Raw genomic sequence first — 15344 nt, forward strand, 5'->3', positions numbered from 1 at the left:
CAATCAACATGTCTTATGATCATATCCAAAATTCTTGCTACAAGGTTAAAAGTGGTAGTTCACAAGTTGATATTCACCACATCCCTAACAATATAAATCTCACCTCAAAAACAAACATTTACTCCATTTTCACTGAAACTCAATTTCGGGTTCTCCACTCTTTCTCACAATAAACGCAAACTTTTTCCAACATGCCTCCTAGCTACCAAATGGATTACATAGGGATTGAATTCAAAGAGGGTGAGGAGTAAAGGAAACGCTATGAATATTTTTTTTCGGTGGGAACTGACAGAGACAAGGTACACCAACGACTCATGTCTTAGAGCCTTAGGTTTAATCGATAGTGTATATTTTATGCTAGACAGAATAGGATGGACACACTTTGTCACTTTGCGGCATCCTACTTATAAGAGACTATAAGAGACTGTTAGCTTGGAATTTCGACGATTTGGAAATATTGAGTTTAAAATGATGATTGTTGAAAGAAAGTTATTTTGAAAAAAAATTCAAGATGATCTCATGAAGGGTTTGACCAACAAGCTCATTAGCTAATTTTACTTCGCTAAGTGTTGGCGAAAGGTCTCATTTTCATGAAGCAGATAAGACATAAGTTATTTTGGAAGTTTCAAAGAGAAACGCTTCGACAGTCATGTTGATTGATTTGGCGCTTCAAAAGGAAAAAGACTTAAATTCAAAAGATTGATCTTATCCAAAAGGACACGTGGAAGCCGAGGGTTCGAAGGACATGCAAGCAGCGAACATGACATTCTATTAGGAAAAGAACATTATGGTCGAGTTAGTATAAATTAGAATCATAGCGTTAGGATTTGGTGTGTCCAAATTCTGTAAAATACTCAATATCACTCGAAGTACCAACGTTTACCGAGAAAATTTATTTTTGAGAATGTACATATGATTCACCAGATTATATTCAATTGTCAATTTCCTTTTAAAAAAGTTCTTTTAATTCCTTTTAACTTTAAATCAAAGTCTCTTTACTTTCCTGTATTTATTTCGTATAGCATTACAATTCCTTATAAATTAACCATAACATTCAAAAAGATGAACATTCGAATGACACATATCACTAAAACTAAACACATCGTCCTAAGATCAATCTAGTCGATCCTGTGAGTAACCAAACATCTTTGTTTTGAAAGACTAGCGCTTGTATACCAAATTCTAAGGTAAATAGAGACCCACACTTAAGTTTCACAGCTCCTTTAGTTATGACACATCCCCCTTGATCCATAGCTCTGTCGGGACTGTTAGGTTCAGGATGCTTGGCCACAAGTACCAATTTAGCCTAAACCAAATTGCCAATATGTTGTAGTTCCAATCACAGTCCGTCATACCTTGTGAGCTCCCCTTGGTTGATTGTGTTCCAATCACAAGAGCGTTAATATGAAGGATTTGTTTTTCATTGATTGTGTTTTAAAGCCTTGTTAGGTAAATTTAGCAGCATTCATGCCCGCTTATATGAAAACTGTTGCCAAGGCAAAGATGGGAAACATTATTATTGGAGGCTTGATTACCTCCATTGCTATTGCTATGGGCCTAGAAGTTGAGCTTGCCACACTTCATCCCGTCTCGAGAAGCAATGCGCTCGACATCACCTCATGTCAGGCGCAATAAATGATTGAAACTAAGAGCAAAGGAAAGTATTATATGATGGTTAATCTTGCTGTGATTAAGATCATTATCCTTCCTTATCTGAGAAGCACTGATGTGCGAAATGAGGCTAATTGGATTTTTGACGTTTATGATAGCGAGGATGAGAATGCTAACCAGATGGATGTTGATGAGGGTGAGGGCACTGATATAGAGAGGGACCGGAGAGAGAGAATCTCTCCTGAACATCCACACCTCACCCCTTACCCATAGTGTCATCCCCCATCTTCACCGCATGCCCCTCCCCTACTGACACTTTTGCAGGTACATCTTATGGCTACCATAGTCGATCCGGTTATGAGCTTAAAACTTTACAGCATGAAGTTGCAGACTTGCACTATGAGATACAGGCCCGTAAAGACCGCAAAGTAGAGCGTGATCAAATGCTCTATGACATGCAATAATAGATGTAAAACATGCAAGCAACCGAAGCTCAGCATCATCAGACGATGCAACAAATGACCCAACAAATGCAAATTATGTAGGTAGGCCTTAATAAACGATCACGTCAGCAAGGTGTGTTGCTTAAGGACACATGGAACTATTTGACGGGTCACAACATAGAACCTCAAGATGGTCGGTGTAACTAACTTTGATGCCCCTATTTGGGCTCTACCCATCCTCTCTTGCTCTTCTATCCTTACATCGGGAACAATGTAGGATTTAAGTGCGGGGGAAAAGTTTTACCGCATTCGTTACTTTTGTTTATCTATTTAGTTTTCAGTTTATTTGTTTTGCTTTTTAATTATTTTAGACTTAATTATTGTTGAACTTTTATCTTTGTTGTTAATTTAATGTATCGACTCATTTGCACGTGTTGTCGAGTCAGTTGTGTGGTTTTCTGTATGTTTTTTCTTTTCCCAAAAAACTTGAACCCACCAATTTTTAAAAAGGTTTATGATTCACATCACACTTTGAAATTATAGAGGTTCCTAAGGAAGAGAAGCTAAGGTTAAGGAGACTTGGGAAAAAGTATCAAAATTGGCATTGTCCCAACACCTAAAGCCCCCCGAATATGGATATCAGTTTAAATACCCATTGTGCCATAGTTTTGAATTTCTATTTCAGAAGTAATCCTTAAGTAGTTTATTTATCCAGTCGGGTTCAATCTATAGTCACACATTAAGTAGGTTAGTCGATGAATATAAGCGAATGATTTGTTGCGTAAGAGTTAATAAGAAGGGGAATATTGCATCTAGTAAGTTAAGTGACTCTAACACAGTCACTTATTCCAATGCTGGTTGAACCTTTAAAGAATACATCTTTAAGCCAAAACGTGAAAGTTTTAGAAAGATGATGATTACAAACACTAACCAGCTTTCCTACCATGTGTGTGACACAATTATAGATAAATAAGTGCCTAAATGTGATTTTCGTGAATGAAAAAAGATGAAAATGAATATAAGAGTTAGACTATGATACAATTTCATTATTTGAATTGGTTTACATAAGATGGAGATTTTTGTTTGCAAAAATGCATTTTCTTTTCACAATGTCCTTGGTGTGCTATTAGTACCTATCGAATTAGCCATTAGCCTATCGGACTTTGTGTGCCACGTATGAGTAATTAAGATGCTAAGTTACTGTGTTTCACTGATTTTACATGCTAGCTAAGTTACTTGAGGACAAGCAAGGGTTTAAGTGTGGGGGAGTTTGATAACTCGATAATGCATAATATATTTTGACTCGATTCGCATGCATTTTATCTTTTTTGTCATTTGTAGTATTATGTCGTTAATATTTGTTTATTTTAAATATTTAGTGGATGAAGGCTCTTGCGCGAAAAAATGGTGAAATACGATGAAAACGGGAAAAAATGCAAAGTTTCTGCTATCATGACAGTCACTCTATTGTCATGGTGGTCGTCTCCAACCCATAAAAGTCAACCCATCACCAAACGTAAACAAAATGAAGAAGAGTTTCCTGAGACAAATGAATGTCAGCCTGTCAAATTAAAGTCGATCGTCATCATCATGTAGGACGAAACGTCACCAGATTGACGCCCGTCAATTTGGTTTTTCACCCAAAATCATGAATCAGCTTTCCCCACTTTTCCTAACTTTTCTCCACTACCTTAGACACGATTTTGTGACTTCTAGTACGGCTTGTTGCTTATAAATAGACCATTTAGGTTTCACATTTGGCATCCAAGCTTAATGTGAGCATAGAATTTCACTTTTAAAAGCAATAATTTCTCACATTGAGCGATTATTGCAACTTTAGATCATTAATGCTGGAGCAAATATGTCTTGTAATTGGTTGTTGCTACATTAATCATGCCGACATAACTTTCCTGCAATTTCTTTCATGGAATTTCTACTAGATCAAAGTCTCCATTCATAGCAGTTTAATATTATATTCAAGTTTTATTACTTCCAGGTTCCATATTCTCTTACTTTCACTTTACTGTATCGTTGCATGGTTATTATAGTGTTTATTATTTTCAACATGAATAGGAATAATATATGGTTTGTTTTTATCGTTTTAAATATGTCAGCTTAAATTAGCTGAGTCTGCAATGTAAGGATCCCTCTTACCGACGGTGCTTTATTAAGTCATAAAATTAATGTTTATGACGAGAATTGTTTTTATGTCTGAAAATTTGTGGTTTAATTTTGCTGCGAAAGCATAAACATAGTGATACTGGGTTTAACTCAAAAGAGTGAAACATGTAATTGACTCTAGAAAAATTTAGGATTTAATTCTAAACATAGCGAAAGAGCTTTTTAATTAATTTACAAAATAACTAGTTTTCAAAAAGGTGATTTTGAGATTATAAGCGGACACACGAAAGCGGGCATTTATACGCTTAAAATCTGGTAACAGTCATGCGAAAGTAGACAATACCTTTAAATTTATTTTTCTACAAAAAGCAACTTTTTAAGTAAAAAGTGATTATTTTTCAAACTAGATTTTGGAACTTTAATTGTTACTCTTATGCGCGAATGCGGGCGATTGTATTACAGGTTTGAAATTCGACATTGTACAAACTAAACGGGTGGTATCTTTAACTTAACCATTTTGAACAAGAAAATATTTTCTCATTATAAATAATAGGATACGACTTTGTGAGTACCAACGGTCGTAGAGAACTACATTATGGTCTCCCGTCATTATAATTAATTCAAAACCAATTTATTTTCCCATTCTCGCGAATAACACTTTTGTATCGCCTTAGATAAACATTGTAATAGTAAAATAATGGTACTTGTCAATCGGTCTATGTGGGATTGATAATCTTTTATACTAAATGCGATAAAGTTGTGCACTTGCGGGTTTATCATTAAGATATCACAAGATGAAATCGACCAGTAGAGGAAAGAACTTCAATACTGTACTTAAGCTGGAAAGGAGTTTCTTCGATGGTAGACGGGGGAGTTGTACGATAATCCCATAAGATATGTAGTAGCTATTAGCCTAGTTACCCTTGGACTCCTTTAGTATTTGCTTAAAACTTATGACTAGCACCCAATTGGATACTTCTTGTTCCCCGTTCGTCTGGAGATGTTCCACTTACACAAAATGTTGTTTGATCTTCAACACTTCAAAATACTATTTTCAACCTTTTATCAATAAACTGCGATACATTATTTGTTACAATATCTTGGGGGAGACCAAACCTAACAAGTATATTTCTTTTGAAGTTCTTCAGGACATTCGTTGTCATGATGTTTTCCAATGTTGCTTCCTCGATTCACTTGGTAAAGTATTTAACATCTATGATCAAGTATTTGAGTTACCCTAGTGCACGAGCGAATGTTCAAATATTTTCTAGTCCCTGCTATAGAAATGGCCATGGTGACATCGAGACGTGTAACTCTGTGGATGGAGCATTGAAGACATCTTCATGCAGTTGAAATTGGTTGCACTTTTCATGTATTCCTGGGCATCCTAAACCATGGTCGGCCAAAAATATCCTACTCTTAGAATAATATTAGCCAATGCCTTAGCTCCTAGATGATGCTCGACTATTCCCTCATGTACTTCTAAAAGTGTGTATACGGCTCCTTCCTTTTCTAGGAATTTCAATAAGGGTGTAGATAAACCTCTGTTATACAAAGTTCCTCCAACCACTATATATTCACTAGCCTTTCTCTTTACTAGGGTGGCCTCGGATGGATCCGATGGAAGACTCCCTAGCTCAATATACTCTCATATTGGGGACATCCATGATTACGAGACAACATAATCTATGGTTGACAATATCTTCTTCAGAAACTCAATGCTCGGAGTTTTGCTAATCTCCTTGTTGAAAGAGTGATTAATTCTGGGATTCCTAGTGTTGGCTAACTAGGAGAGAACGTTGGTGGGAGTGTTTACTTATCGAGGAACATAAGAGATTTTGAATGCTTTGAATCATGCCAATTTCTTGGTAGCTAGCTTGTGGTAACTTTGCAATGATGACTCTTTTTCTTGGTACTCCTCTCTTATTTGAGAGATGACTAGTTGGGAGTCTGCTCTTAGCTTGATGTGCCCTGTCCCCATCTCTCCAGGTAGTGTAAATCCTGCAATTACCACTTCATACTTGTCCTAGTTATTAATGGTTAATAACTCAATCTTAAATAAACTTCTATTACGATCAAAAAGTTGTTTCCTAAAATTAAGCATGCATCGCTTCCCCTACTATTAGGCGGTCAATCCGTGAATATTAACCACGTACGATCTAGTTTTGGAGGAATGAGATCCATTTCTTCCAGGGAGTCAACAAATAATTGATCCTCTAATGCTTTTCTTGCTTCGAAAGAAACCTCAAACTCTAACAACTCAATGGCCCACTTCGTCAGGCATCCGACTAGGTTTGATCGATAGGGAACCTGTTTAAGGGGAAAGTCTATCCGAACAGTTATAAAATGTGTAAGGAAGTACCTTATGAACTTGTGGGATATTGTTAGCAACACTAAGGCTACTTTCTTAATCTTCTGGTATCGTGTTTCTACTCCAGTTGGGGATTTGATATGAAGTACGCATGGTTTTTGTTAAAGTCATACTTTCTTATAAAAAATGTCCTCACAACCTCCTCCCCAACTGCTAGATATAAGTATAATATTTCTCTCGAGAGGGATTGAGTGAGCACCAACGATGTGGCTAGAGTTTTATTCAACGACTCAAAATCCTCTTTGTAGTCTGGTGTCCATTATAACTTTTTGTCTTTCCTCAACAACCTGTAAAAAGGCAATGCATTGTGGGCAAAATTTGAGATGAAGCTATTCAAATCAGTCAACATGCCAGTCAGCTTTTGGACCTCTTTCTTGGAGGTTGGAGAGCTCATTTGGACCACTATTTTCACTTGTGATGGTTTGCTTTCATTCTAAACTTTGTTAGGTAAAGTCAAAAGACTTTGACGGATCTTACCTCAAAGGTGCACTTTTTTGGAATGAGTCTCATAATATTTTGTGGGACTCTTTTGGACACCCAATGGGGGTGTTGAGCGTGTAGCTCTTCTTGGCCAAAATTTTTTTTGGATGAGAGTCATTTCATCCAGGAATTCATCGAATAGTTGAGCCTTCAATGCTTTCCTTTCAAGGGTTAATACTTATCCCCCTGCCATATAGGAGCCTTTTGAAAAAACCCCTGCAAAAAAATTGTATGGATTCCCCTAACATTTGAAGATTCTCTCATTTTTTACCTTCATCACATCCAGTCATCAAAAAAGTTGTCGTGGCATGTATTTTTATTTATTTGTTATTTTTTTCTAATGATGTGGATGGCCCGTGTGGTATTAAAATTAACAAATAAATAAAATAAAAATCCACATGGGTCATCCACATCATTAGAAAAAAATATAATATAAAAAAGTACATGCCACTTTAGCTTTTTTGATGACTGGGTGTGATGAAGGTAAAAAAATGAAAAATCTTCAAATGCTAGGGGATTCCATGCAAGTTTTTTTTTGCAGGGAGATTTTTCAAAAGGCGTTTATATGGCAGGGAGAGAATAGGTATTAACCCTTCCTTTCTTTGAAAGACTCCTCAAAATCTAACAACTCAATGGCCCACTTCGTGAGGCGCCCGACTAGGTGTGATCGATAGAGCACCTGTTTAAGGAGCAAGTCTATCAAAATAATTATATAATGTGCAAGGAAGTACCTTAGGAACTTGTTGGATGTTGTCACCAATGCCAGAGCTACTTTCTAAATCTTTTGGTATCGTGTTTCTTCTCCAGTTAGGGCTTTCAATATGAAGTACACATGGCTTTGGTTAAAGTCAAAATCTCTATTCAAGACGGCGCTCAGTGCCTCCTCCGCGTCTGCTAGGTATATAGGTACAATGTTTCTCCCGGGAATGGTCGAGCGAGCACTAGTGGTGTTGTTAGATTTTTATTCAACGACTCAAAATCCTTTTCGTAGTCTGGTGTTCATTCTAACTTTGTATCTTTCTTTAACAATCTATAAAAGAGTTTAATGGTTATGCACTGACAGTGTAAAAATGTTTTACACTGTCATCCAATTAGAATATAACGTTCTGCCATGTCATACAAGTTTTTTTAAATTTTCAGTCTGACTTGTTCTGATTCATGATCGTCATTGGTTGACAGTGTAAAACTATTTTACACTGTCAGTGCATAACCCTATTTTCCTCTATAAAAAGGTATTGTATGTTGGGCAGATTTTGAAATGAACCTATTCAGAGTGGTCAACATGTCATTAAGCTTTTGAACCTCTTTTTTGGAGGTTGGAGTGCTCACTTGGACATATGTTTCACACTTGTGGGGGTTTGTTTTAATTCCCCGCTCGGTTAGGTGGAATCCCAAGAACTTGACGACTCTTGCCCCAAAGGTGCACGTTTCTTGATTGAATCTCATATTATATTGTCACTATATTGTCACGCCTTTTGAACACCCGCTAGAGATGTTTAGCATGTAACTCCTCTTAGTCGGACTTTACGATCATGTCATTCATGTATACTTCCAGCATCTCACCTATCACTTTTCTAGACTTAATTGAAATTTCCTTATTTTTTCTTATATTCTCATCAAATCTCAAAATTTTAGAATTCCAAGACTCAATTAACGATGAAAAATCTTAACATTAACTTTTTTTATTATTGTCTTTCAAACAGTTCTCAATAAAAATTTATGCCGCAACAACCGCAATTGCAACACCCGCAACCGCATCCACAACTACGATTTAAGACCATGGTAATAATAGTAATTGATTTTTTTTTTTACTATATCAATTATTATGAACAATCGGTAGTTCTCTGACTGAATATTGGTGCTTGAATCAATGTTATCAAAATATTAAATAATTAAATAGACAATTGAAGGCAATAGCAATTAAACATTTTTGTGAAGTATTTTTCCATACAAATTTTGGCACAAAGTTACATAATGAAGAGTCCGTAGGACTTTATTACAATGGTTATTAAATTAAAGGCGTAGATAAGTTTCATTTGAGTGCATTCTTCTCAATATCAAGACTAGTTTATTACTGCTATATAGACGATATGAGACTTATAAATTATAACAACATATATATAAATGATTATAGTGCCGACACATTTTCTTTCACTTCTCAGCTGAAGTTTGCAAGACTTATTCATGGATAGATCTCAATGACAGACCTTAAGCCCAAAATTGGAGTTATCTTGTAGTCAGTGAAACCGGCAGAGAAAATCAAGTCAATCCATTCTTTCTTGGTTCTCTCTTTTCCATTCACTATTACCATCATCAGCATATCCAAGAAGAGTTGAGTTTCAAATGCTTCATGATTTTCATTATCATTCTCCACCACCGTGTCAATGATAATCACCTTCCCTTCTTTTCCTTTTTTCGCTATTGCATCCTTACATTTCTTTAATATCTTTACACATTCCTCATCATTCCAGTCATGCAATATCCACTGCTTTGTCATTCAAAGTAATAACGATCAAAACCATTTCAAGCAGATTAACAATTTTAAAGCAATTATGATAAAACAGTTTACCTTCAATAAAATGGCATCAGTTGGAGGAATTTTGTCAAACATGTCTCCGCCAACATACTTTAGGTTATCACTTCCTTGCAAGCCATCAACAACATGTGGGCGATCAAACACAATGCACTCCAGTTGTGGGAATGATTTGGCAAGAGCCTTTCCCATGGTTCCTGTGCCTCCTCCAACGTCAACCAATGACTCCAATCCATTGAACATTTCCTTGCACTCCTCAATCACCACAGTATTCACCAATCGAGCATCACTTGCCATTGCATCATTCATCATTTTGTTATATCTCGGCTCAGTTGCTGCATACTCCCATACTGTTATTCCATGTGTTGTCTTAAAAGGTGTAGGATCATCATTTTTATACCAAGTGGACATTTGATGAAATGGACTTGTCATAGTTGGGTCGAGTATCCCTTGGAGAAATGGTGCCACACTCATTGGATTGTCCTTAAGTAATAATCTAGATGCATCCGTTAGCACATACTCAATTTCTAACTCATTCTCTGTAACATTATGTTGAGAGAAAAAGCCAGAATGAGTAGTGATTCGCATCAAGCGAGGGATATCAGATTGTTTGGAAGGGTGGATTGGTAGTGAAGAAATGAGTTTTGAGAGTGACATGGGTTTGCCATAGTTGTGTATGATATCTGGTATGCCTAAATCAACAACACATTTAAGTGACATGGAATTGATGAAGTTGAAAATGTGATTCCAAATGTGACTTTGTGCTTTCAGCAAATCGGAAGCAACATTTTCTCCATTTTGGAATCCCATGCTTGCTAATTGAATTATCTTAACAAGATTTGATTTATGTAGAATGTGGTTTGGAACCTCACATATATATATAGTGGAATGCAGTATTCATAGTCATATACATGCTTTCATTATCGCGCTGGCTTTTATTGACTATTTTAATATTTGGAATGGATATTTCTTCTGTTAGATTAGTCCAAAACATGCAACTCCTAACTAATAAAAATCGACTCAAATGGATGCAAGGGATTAGATTAGACTTCAAGGACATAACGAACCGGTGTGTGTACAATTTTCAATTAAGAATGTATTACAATTTAATGCTTGATAAGATTACATCTAAGAAATAATCAACTTTTAATTTTTCTTATTATCTTGACTTTTATTCTTGAGATTTATGTGGAAAACAATTTATGTGAACTTATAACGCAAATGTTTATCATAATTAGTGTTTATAAATAAATTTATATACATTATTTCTATCATAAAATATTAAATTGAATTACTTTTAAAAATATAATAATTTGTTTTCATAAATTATCTTCAAGAACTTACAAAATATGTTTAAAAAGTTATGAAAAAGTTATTATTATTTTTTGATGTTTTAAGTTCAAAAGATTTATTAAAAGTGGCATATACTATTTTGAAGATTATAAATCTTGATAACCTCAACAATAATGCTTTTTTTTTAATTATGAGTAGCTAATTCTCTATGTGTTAGGGACGAGTTTTTACAACTAAAAAATAATATTTTTATTAATATTTTTTTATTTTCTTCTTGATATTTATTCTTGATATTTATGCATAGAAACAATTTATTTGAACTTATAATACAAATATTTATCATAATAAGTGTTTATAAATAAGTTTATATATGTCATTTCAATAATGAAAGATAAAATTTAATTTTTTTAAATGTATAATAAATTATTTTTATAAATTATCATGAAGAACTTGCAAAATAAATTTAAAAAGTTAATGAAAAATATCATAAATTATTTTATATATATTATTTCTATCATGAGAGATAAAATTAAATTATTTTTAAAAATATAATAAGTTGTTGTCATAAATTATCATCAATAATTTACAAAATAAGTTTAAAAAGTTTATCAAAAATGTCATAAATATTTTAGATGTTTAAAGTTTAAAAAGTTTATTAAAAATGTCATATTATATACTTTTTTTTTTAAAGGGTAAGTTAGCGTGTTTTGGATTTTGGTCCCCATATGTCCATTTTTTTAAAAAATTTTGCTCTCAGCAAGGTTTGAAGTTTGAACCCATGCCCCTTATCCTCACACTACTACTCTTCAACCACTAAGCCAACCACTAAGCCAGGCATTCTATTTTGTCATTACCATGCAACAACATGTATATTACATAAATGCTTCAGTATTTAATAAATAATTGAAATATTTGAATGATTAATGCTTCAATATTTAATAAATAATTAAAAATAGTTAAAAGATTTATAAAAACAAATATATATTTTATTTAGGATTAAATAAGTTTTTAGTCTCTATAAATACGACACTTTTCACTTTTACACCTTACAACATATTTCGTCAAATTTTGGTCCTTATAAAATTTTCCGTCATAAATTTTGGTCCCTCCCATTAAATTGCTTTAACAGAAGCTTATGTGGCATGTCACACATCTCGTCACGTCAGACAAAGGCAGAATTAAAGAAAAAGAGGCAGATTGCGGGGGTTTTAAACCCCCTTTAAATACCCTTATTTTTATTTTTTCTCCCACAATATTAAAAAGAAATAATTTTAATTAATTTTTTATTCTCATTTGTCCTTATATATAATGATTCTGATTTTTACTTAAAATATGAAAATTAAAACTTACTAATTGAATTGTGGCAAACAATTATTTTTATATAAGAGTTAAAAATTTAATGTGTAAAAATCTATAGTTAATGTATTATTATTATTATTTTAATATTGATGTTGGCTATTAAAAAAACCACTAATTTTATTCTTTTACTACAAATATTTGTCATGAATATAACTTTTATAAAAAAAATAATTTATATATTATAATCATTTTTTTAAGACAAAAAAATAAATTACCGCATTAATTAATGACAAATAGTTCTCCCAAATATAAATTGTATGCTCCAACATCAACCTTCAACGACTATTTTCCAAAAAATAAGATGAAAGTAGTGAAGTATAAAAACTTATAATAGGATTATTACCGTTCTTTATTTTTATGTTTCCAAATTTAAATAAAATACTAACTTACGTAAATGACATGCATTTCTGCTAGATATAGTTTTTTATAATAATAATTATTTTATTTATTATCATTTATTTTATTAAATAGAAAAAATTAATTTGATTAATTGATGAAAGATAAATAATTGTCCCACCCATAAATTATATCTTTCAATGATATTTTTTATTGATTTATTTGTCAAGTTTATAATTTTTATAAAAAAATTATTAGGAGTACTAATTTATATTAATTTTATACAAATTATACAAAAAAATATTAAGTTAAATTCATTAATGAATAAAAATATATATAGCTAGAGCAATACTAAATAAATAAATAAAATTAAAAAAATAAGAAAGGTGACTAAGACTTTAATAATTTGATTAATTGATAAAAGATGAATAATTGTCCCACTTATAATTTATATCTTTCAATGATATTTTTTATTGATTGATTGGCCATGTTTATAATAATTATAAAAAATAATTATGAATACTAATTTATTTTAATTTTGATAGAAATTGTAAAGAATTATTGTTTTTTAAGTTATTTAAAGGGGATTTTAAAACCCCCGCAATCTATCTCTTTTTCTTTAGTGTTGACTGTTACTGACGTGGCGTTACACGTGGTGTGCCACGTAAGCCTCCGTTAGAGTAATCTAACGGGTGGGACCAAAATTCGTGACGGAAAATTTTGTGAGGATCAAAATTCGATGAAATTTTTTGTAGGGACTATAAGTGAAAAGTGCCATATTTATAGGGACCACTAACATATTTAACCCTTTTATTTATAAGCAGCAATATATTTATTTATTAAATAGTTAAAATATTTAATAAATAGTTGAAATAATTATTAACCTATGTAATAAATATTTGAAATATTTAATAAATTATTTATTTATCAACCATTTTATTAACCTATTTAGCGTTAATATTTATCAACTATTAAAATATTATTATGTATATATTAATTATGTCTAAATTATTAAATGTTTCAAATATATTAATCTTTTAACTATGTGGTATCAATATTAATGGTTGAAATATTAAATATTTTATTAAGTAGTTTATTTAAGAATTAAAATATTATTATATAATATATTTAATGTATTTGATATTAATTTTTGTTTTGTTCAAAATAAATAATTATATACAGTAACTTATATATTAAATAGTTTAAAAAATTGTAATTATTATTTAACTATATATTAATTTATTGTTACAAATTAAAATATTTAATATTTAACATTTAATATTTAATATTTAATATTTAATATTTAATATTTAGTATGAAATACTTAATATACTAATTCAATAGTTGAAATTATTAACCTATTTAATAAATATATTGAAATATTTAATAAATTAATTATTTAGCGTTAATATTTATCAACTATTAAAATATGATTATGTATATACTTAATCATATCTAAAATTTCAAATATTTGAATTATTTATTTTAATTATTAATTTTTTAAATTGAAAACTAGTAAATACTAAATATTTGAAACATTACATAGTGGAAATAATATGAAATATTATGTAAAATATTTGCAGTTATTTATTATTGTATATTATTATTTATTAGAACAAAATAAAAATTAATACCAAAACTCAAAATAAAATAAAGTCTATTTCAAAAAAATTATCTCATTATGTAATGTATACAAATGAATTGCAAATATATTATAGGTAATAGAAGTGGCTGAGTGGAAAGCCTTTAGTGTTTTTAAGCTAAATGTCATGGGTTCAAAATCCCTGAGACAAATTTTTACATCTAAGAAATAATCAATTTTTTTTAGAGTTTTTCAAAATTACTTTTGAAAGAAAAAAATGTGGATAATTTACCTATTTTATGTGTCACCAATTAAAGTGATTCACATGTGTTTTCATAGTTATATTAAAGAATAATTTTTATTTTTAGGTTCTATACATATTTTTGTTATTTGCATATTTTTTATTCTTTATGTTCCTCTAAATCCTAGATCACCAATATTTTTTTAATTGTATTGAATCATTTATTAATAATAAAATTCATTTTTTATTATTTTTTTAAAAATAATAAAATTCATAAAATAGTTAGTCTGTTTAATGAAATATTAAGTGTGACTTAATCAAAAAATATGTGGACAGAACAATTTATTTGAACTTATTACGCAAATGTTTATCATAATAAATATTTGTAAATCAGTTTATATACATTTTTCTATAATAAAAGATAAAATTAAATTTTATTAAATTATAAAAAGTTACATGAATTGTCATCAAAAACTTATAAATTTTTAATTTTTATTTTTATTCTTGAGCTTAATGCGAATAAACAATTTATTTGAACTTGTAATACAAATATTTATTATAATAAGTGTTTATAAATAAGTTTATATACTATTTCTGTAATGAAAGAAAATTAAATTATTTATAAATATAGGGTTAAATATGTTTTTGGTCCTTATAAATATCTTAAATTTTATTTTTAGTCCCTATTAAAAAAGTGACATTTTTAGTCCTTAAAATTTTTTTATGCATGCATTTTTAGTTTCGGCTATTTTCTCAAAACTTGTAAACTGTTTAATTATCCTTTAATTTTTATATTTTTGAATAATTTTTTTCATACATGTTTAGAATACTGTAAAAATATTTATTTACCGAACTTTAGTATTTTATAAAATGAGAAGAAATGAAAATCTTGACTTAAAAATTAAATTTTGAGTTTCTTTTTTTTCAAAAGATAATGATAAAAGTAATGAAAATTTTGACTTATAAATTAAATT

At 30.9% G+C, this 15344-nt stretch overlaps 1 protein-coding gene across 1 annotated transcript; it reads right to left on the reverse strand.

Moving 5' to 3' along the window:
* Positions 1 to 8966: 8966 nt before the first annotated feature.
* On the reverse strand, positions 8967 to 10390 carry LOC131617452 (probable O-methyltransferase 3). Its single transcript, XM_058888738.1, has 2 exons — positions 9596 to 10390; positions 8967 to 9511 (listed from the first exon to the last, which is right to left on the reverse strand). The coding sequence occupies exons 1-2, from the start codon at positions 10367 to 10369 to the stop codon at positions 9209 to 9211; spliced, it is 1077 nt and encodes a 358-aa protein (XP_058744721.1). The 5' UTR covers positions 10370 to 10390; the 3' UTR covers positions 8967 to 9208.
* Between the last annotated feature and the right edge of the window lie 4954 nt (positions 10391 to 15344).

The sequence above is a fragment of the Vicia villosa genome, linkage group LG7 (assembly GCF_029867415.1).
Source record: "Vicia villosa cultivar HV-30 ecotype Madison, WI linkage group LG7, Vvil1.0, whole genome shotgun sequence".
Lineage (NCBI taxonomy): Eukaryota > Viridiplantae > Streptophyta > Magnoliopsida > Fabales > Fabaceae > Vicia > Vicia villosa.

Bases quoted from the DNA above. Each gene is read 5' to 3' on its own strand.
- LOC131617452 (XM_058888738.1), bottom strand. From the start codon at position 10,369: ATGGGATTCCAAAATGGAGAAAATGTTGCTTCCGATTTGCTGAAAGCA. The intron at 9,512-9,595 runs GTAAACTGTTTT...ATGACAAAGCAG, and splicing joins CTGATGCCATTTTATTGAAG to TGGATATTGCATGACTGGAA.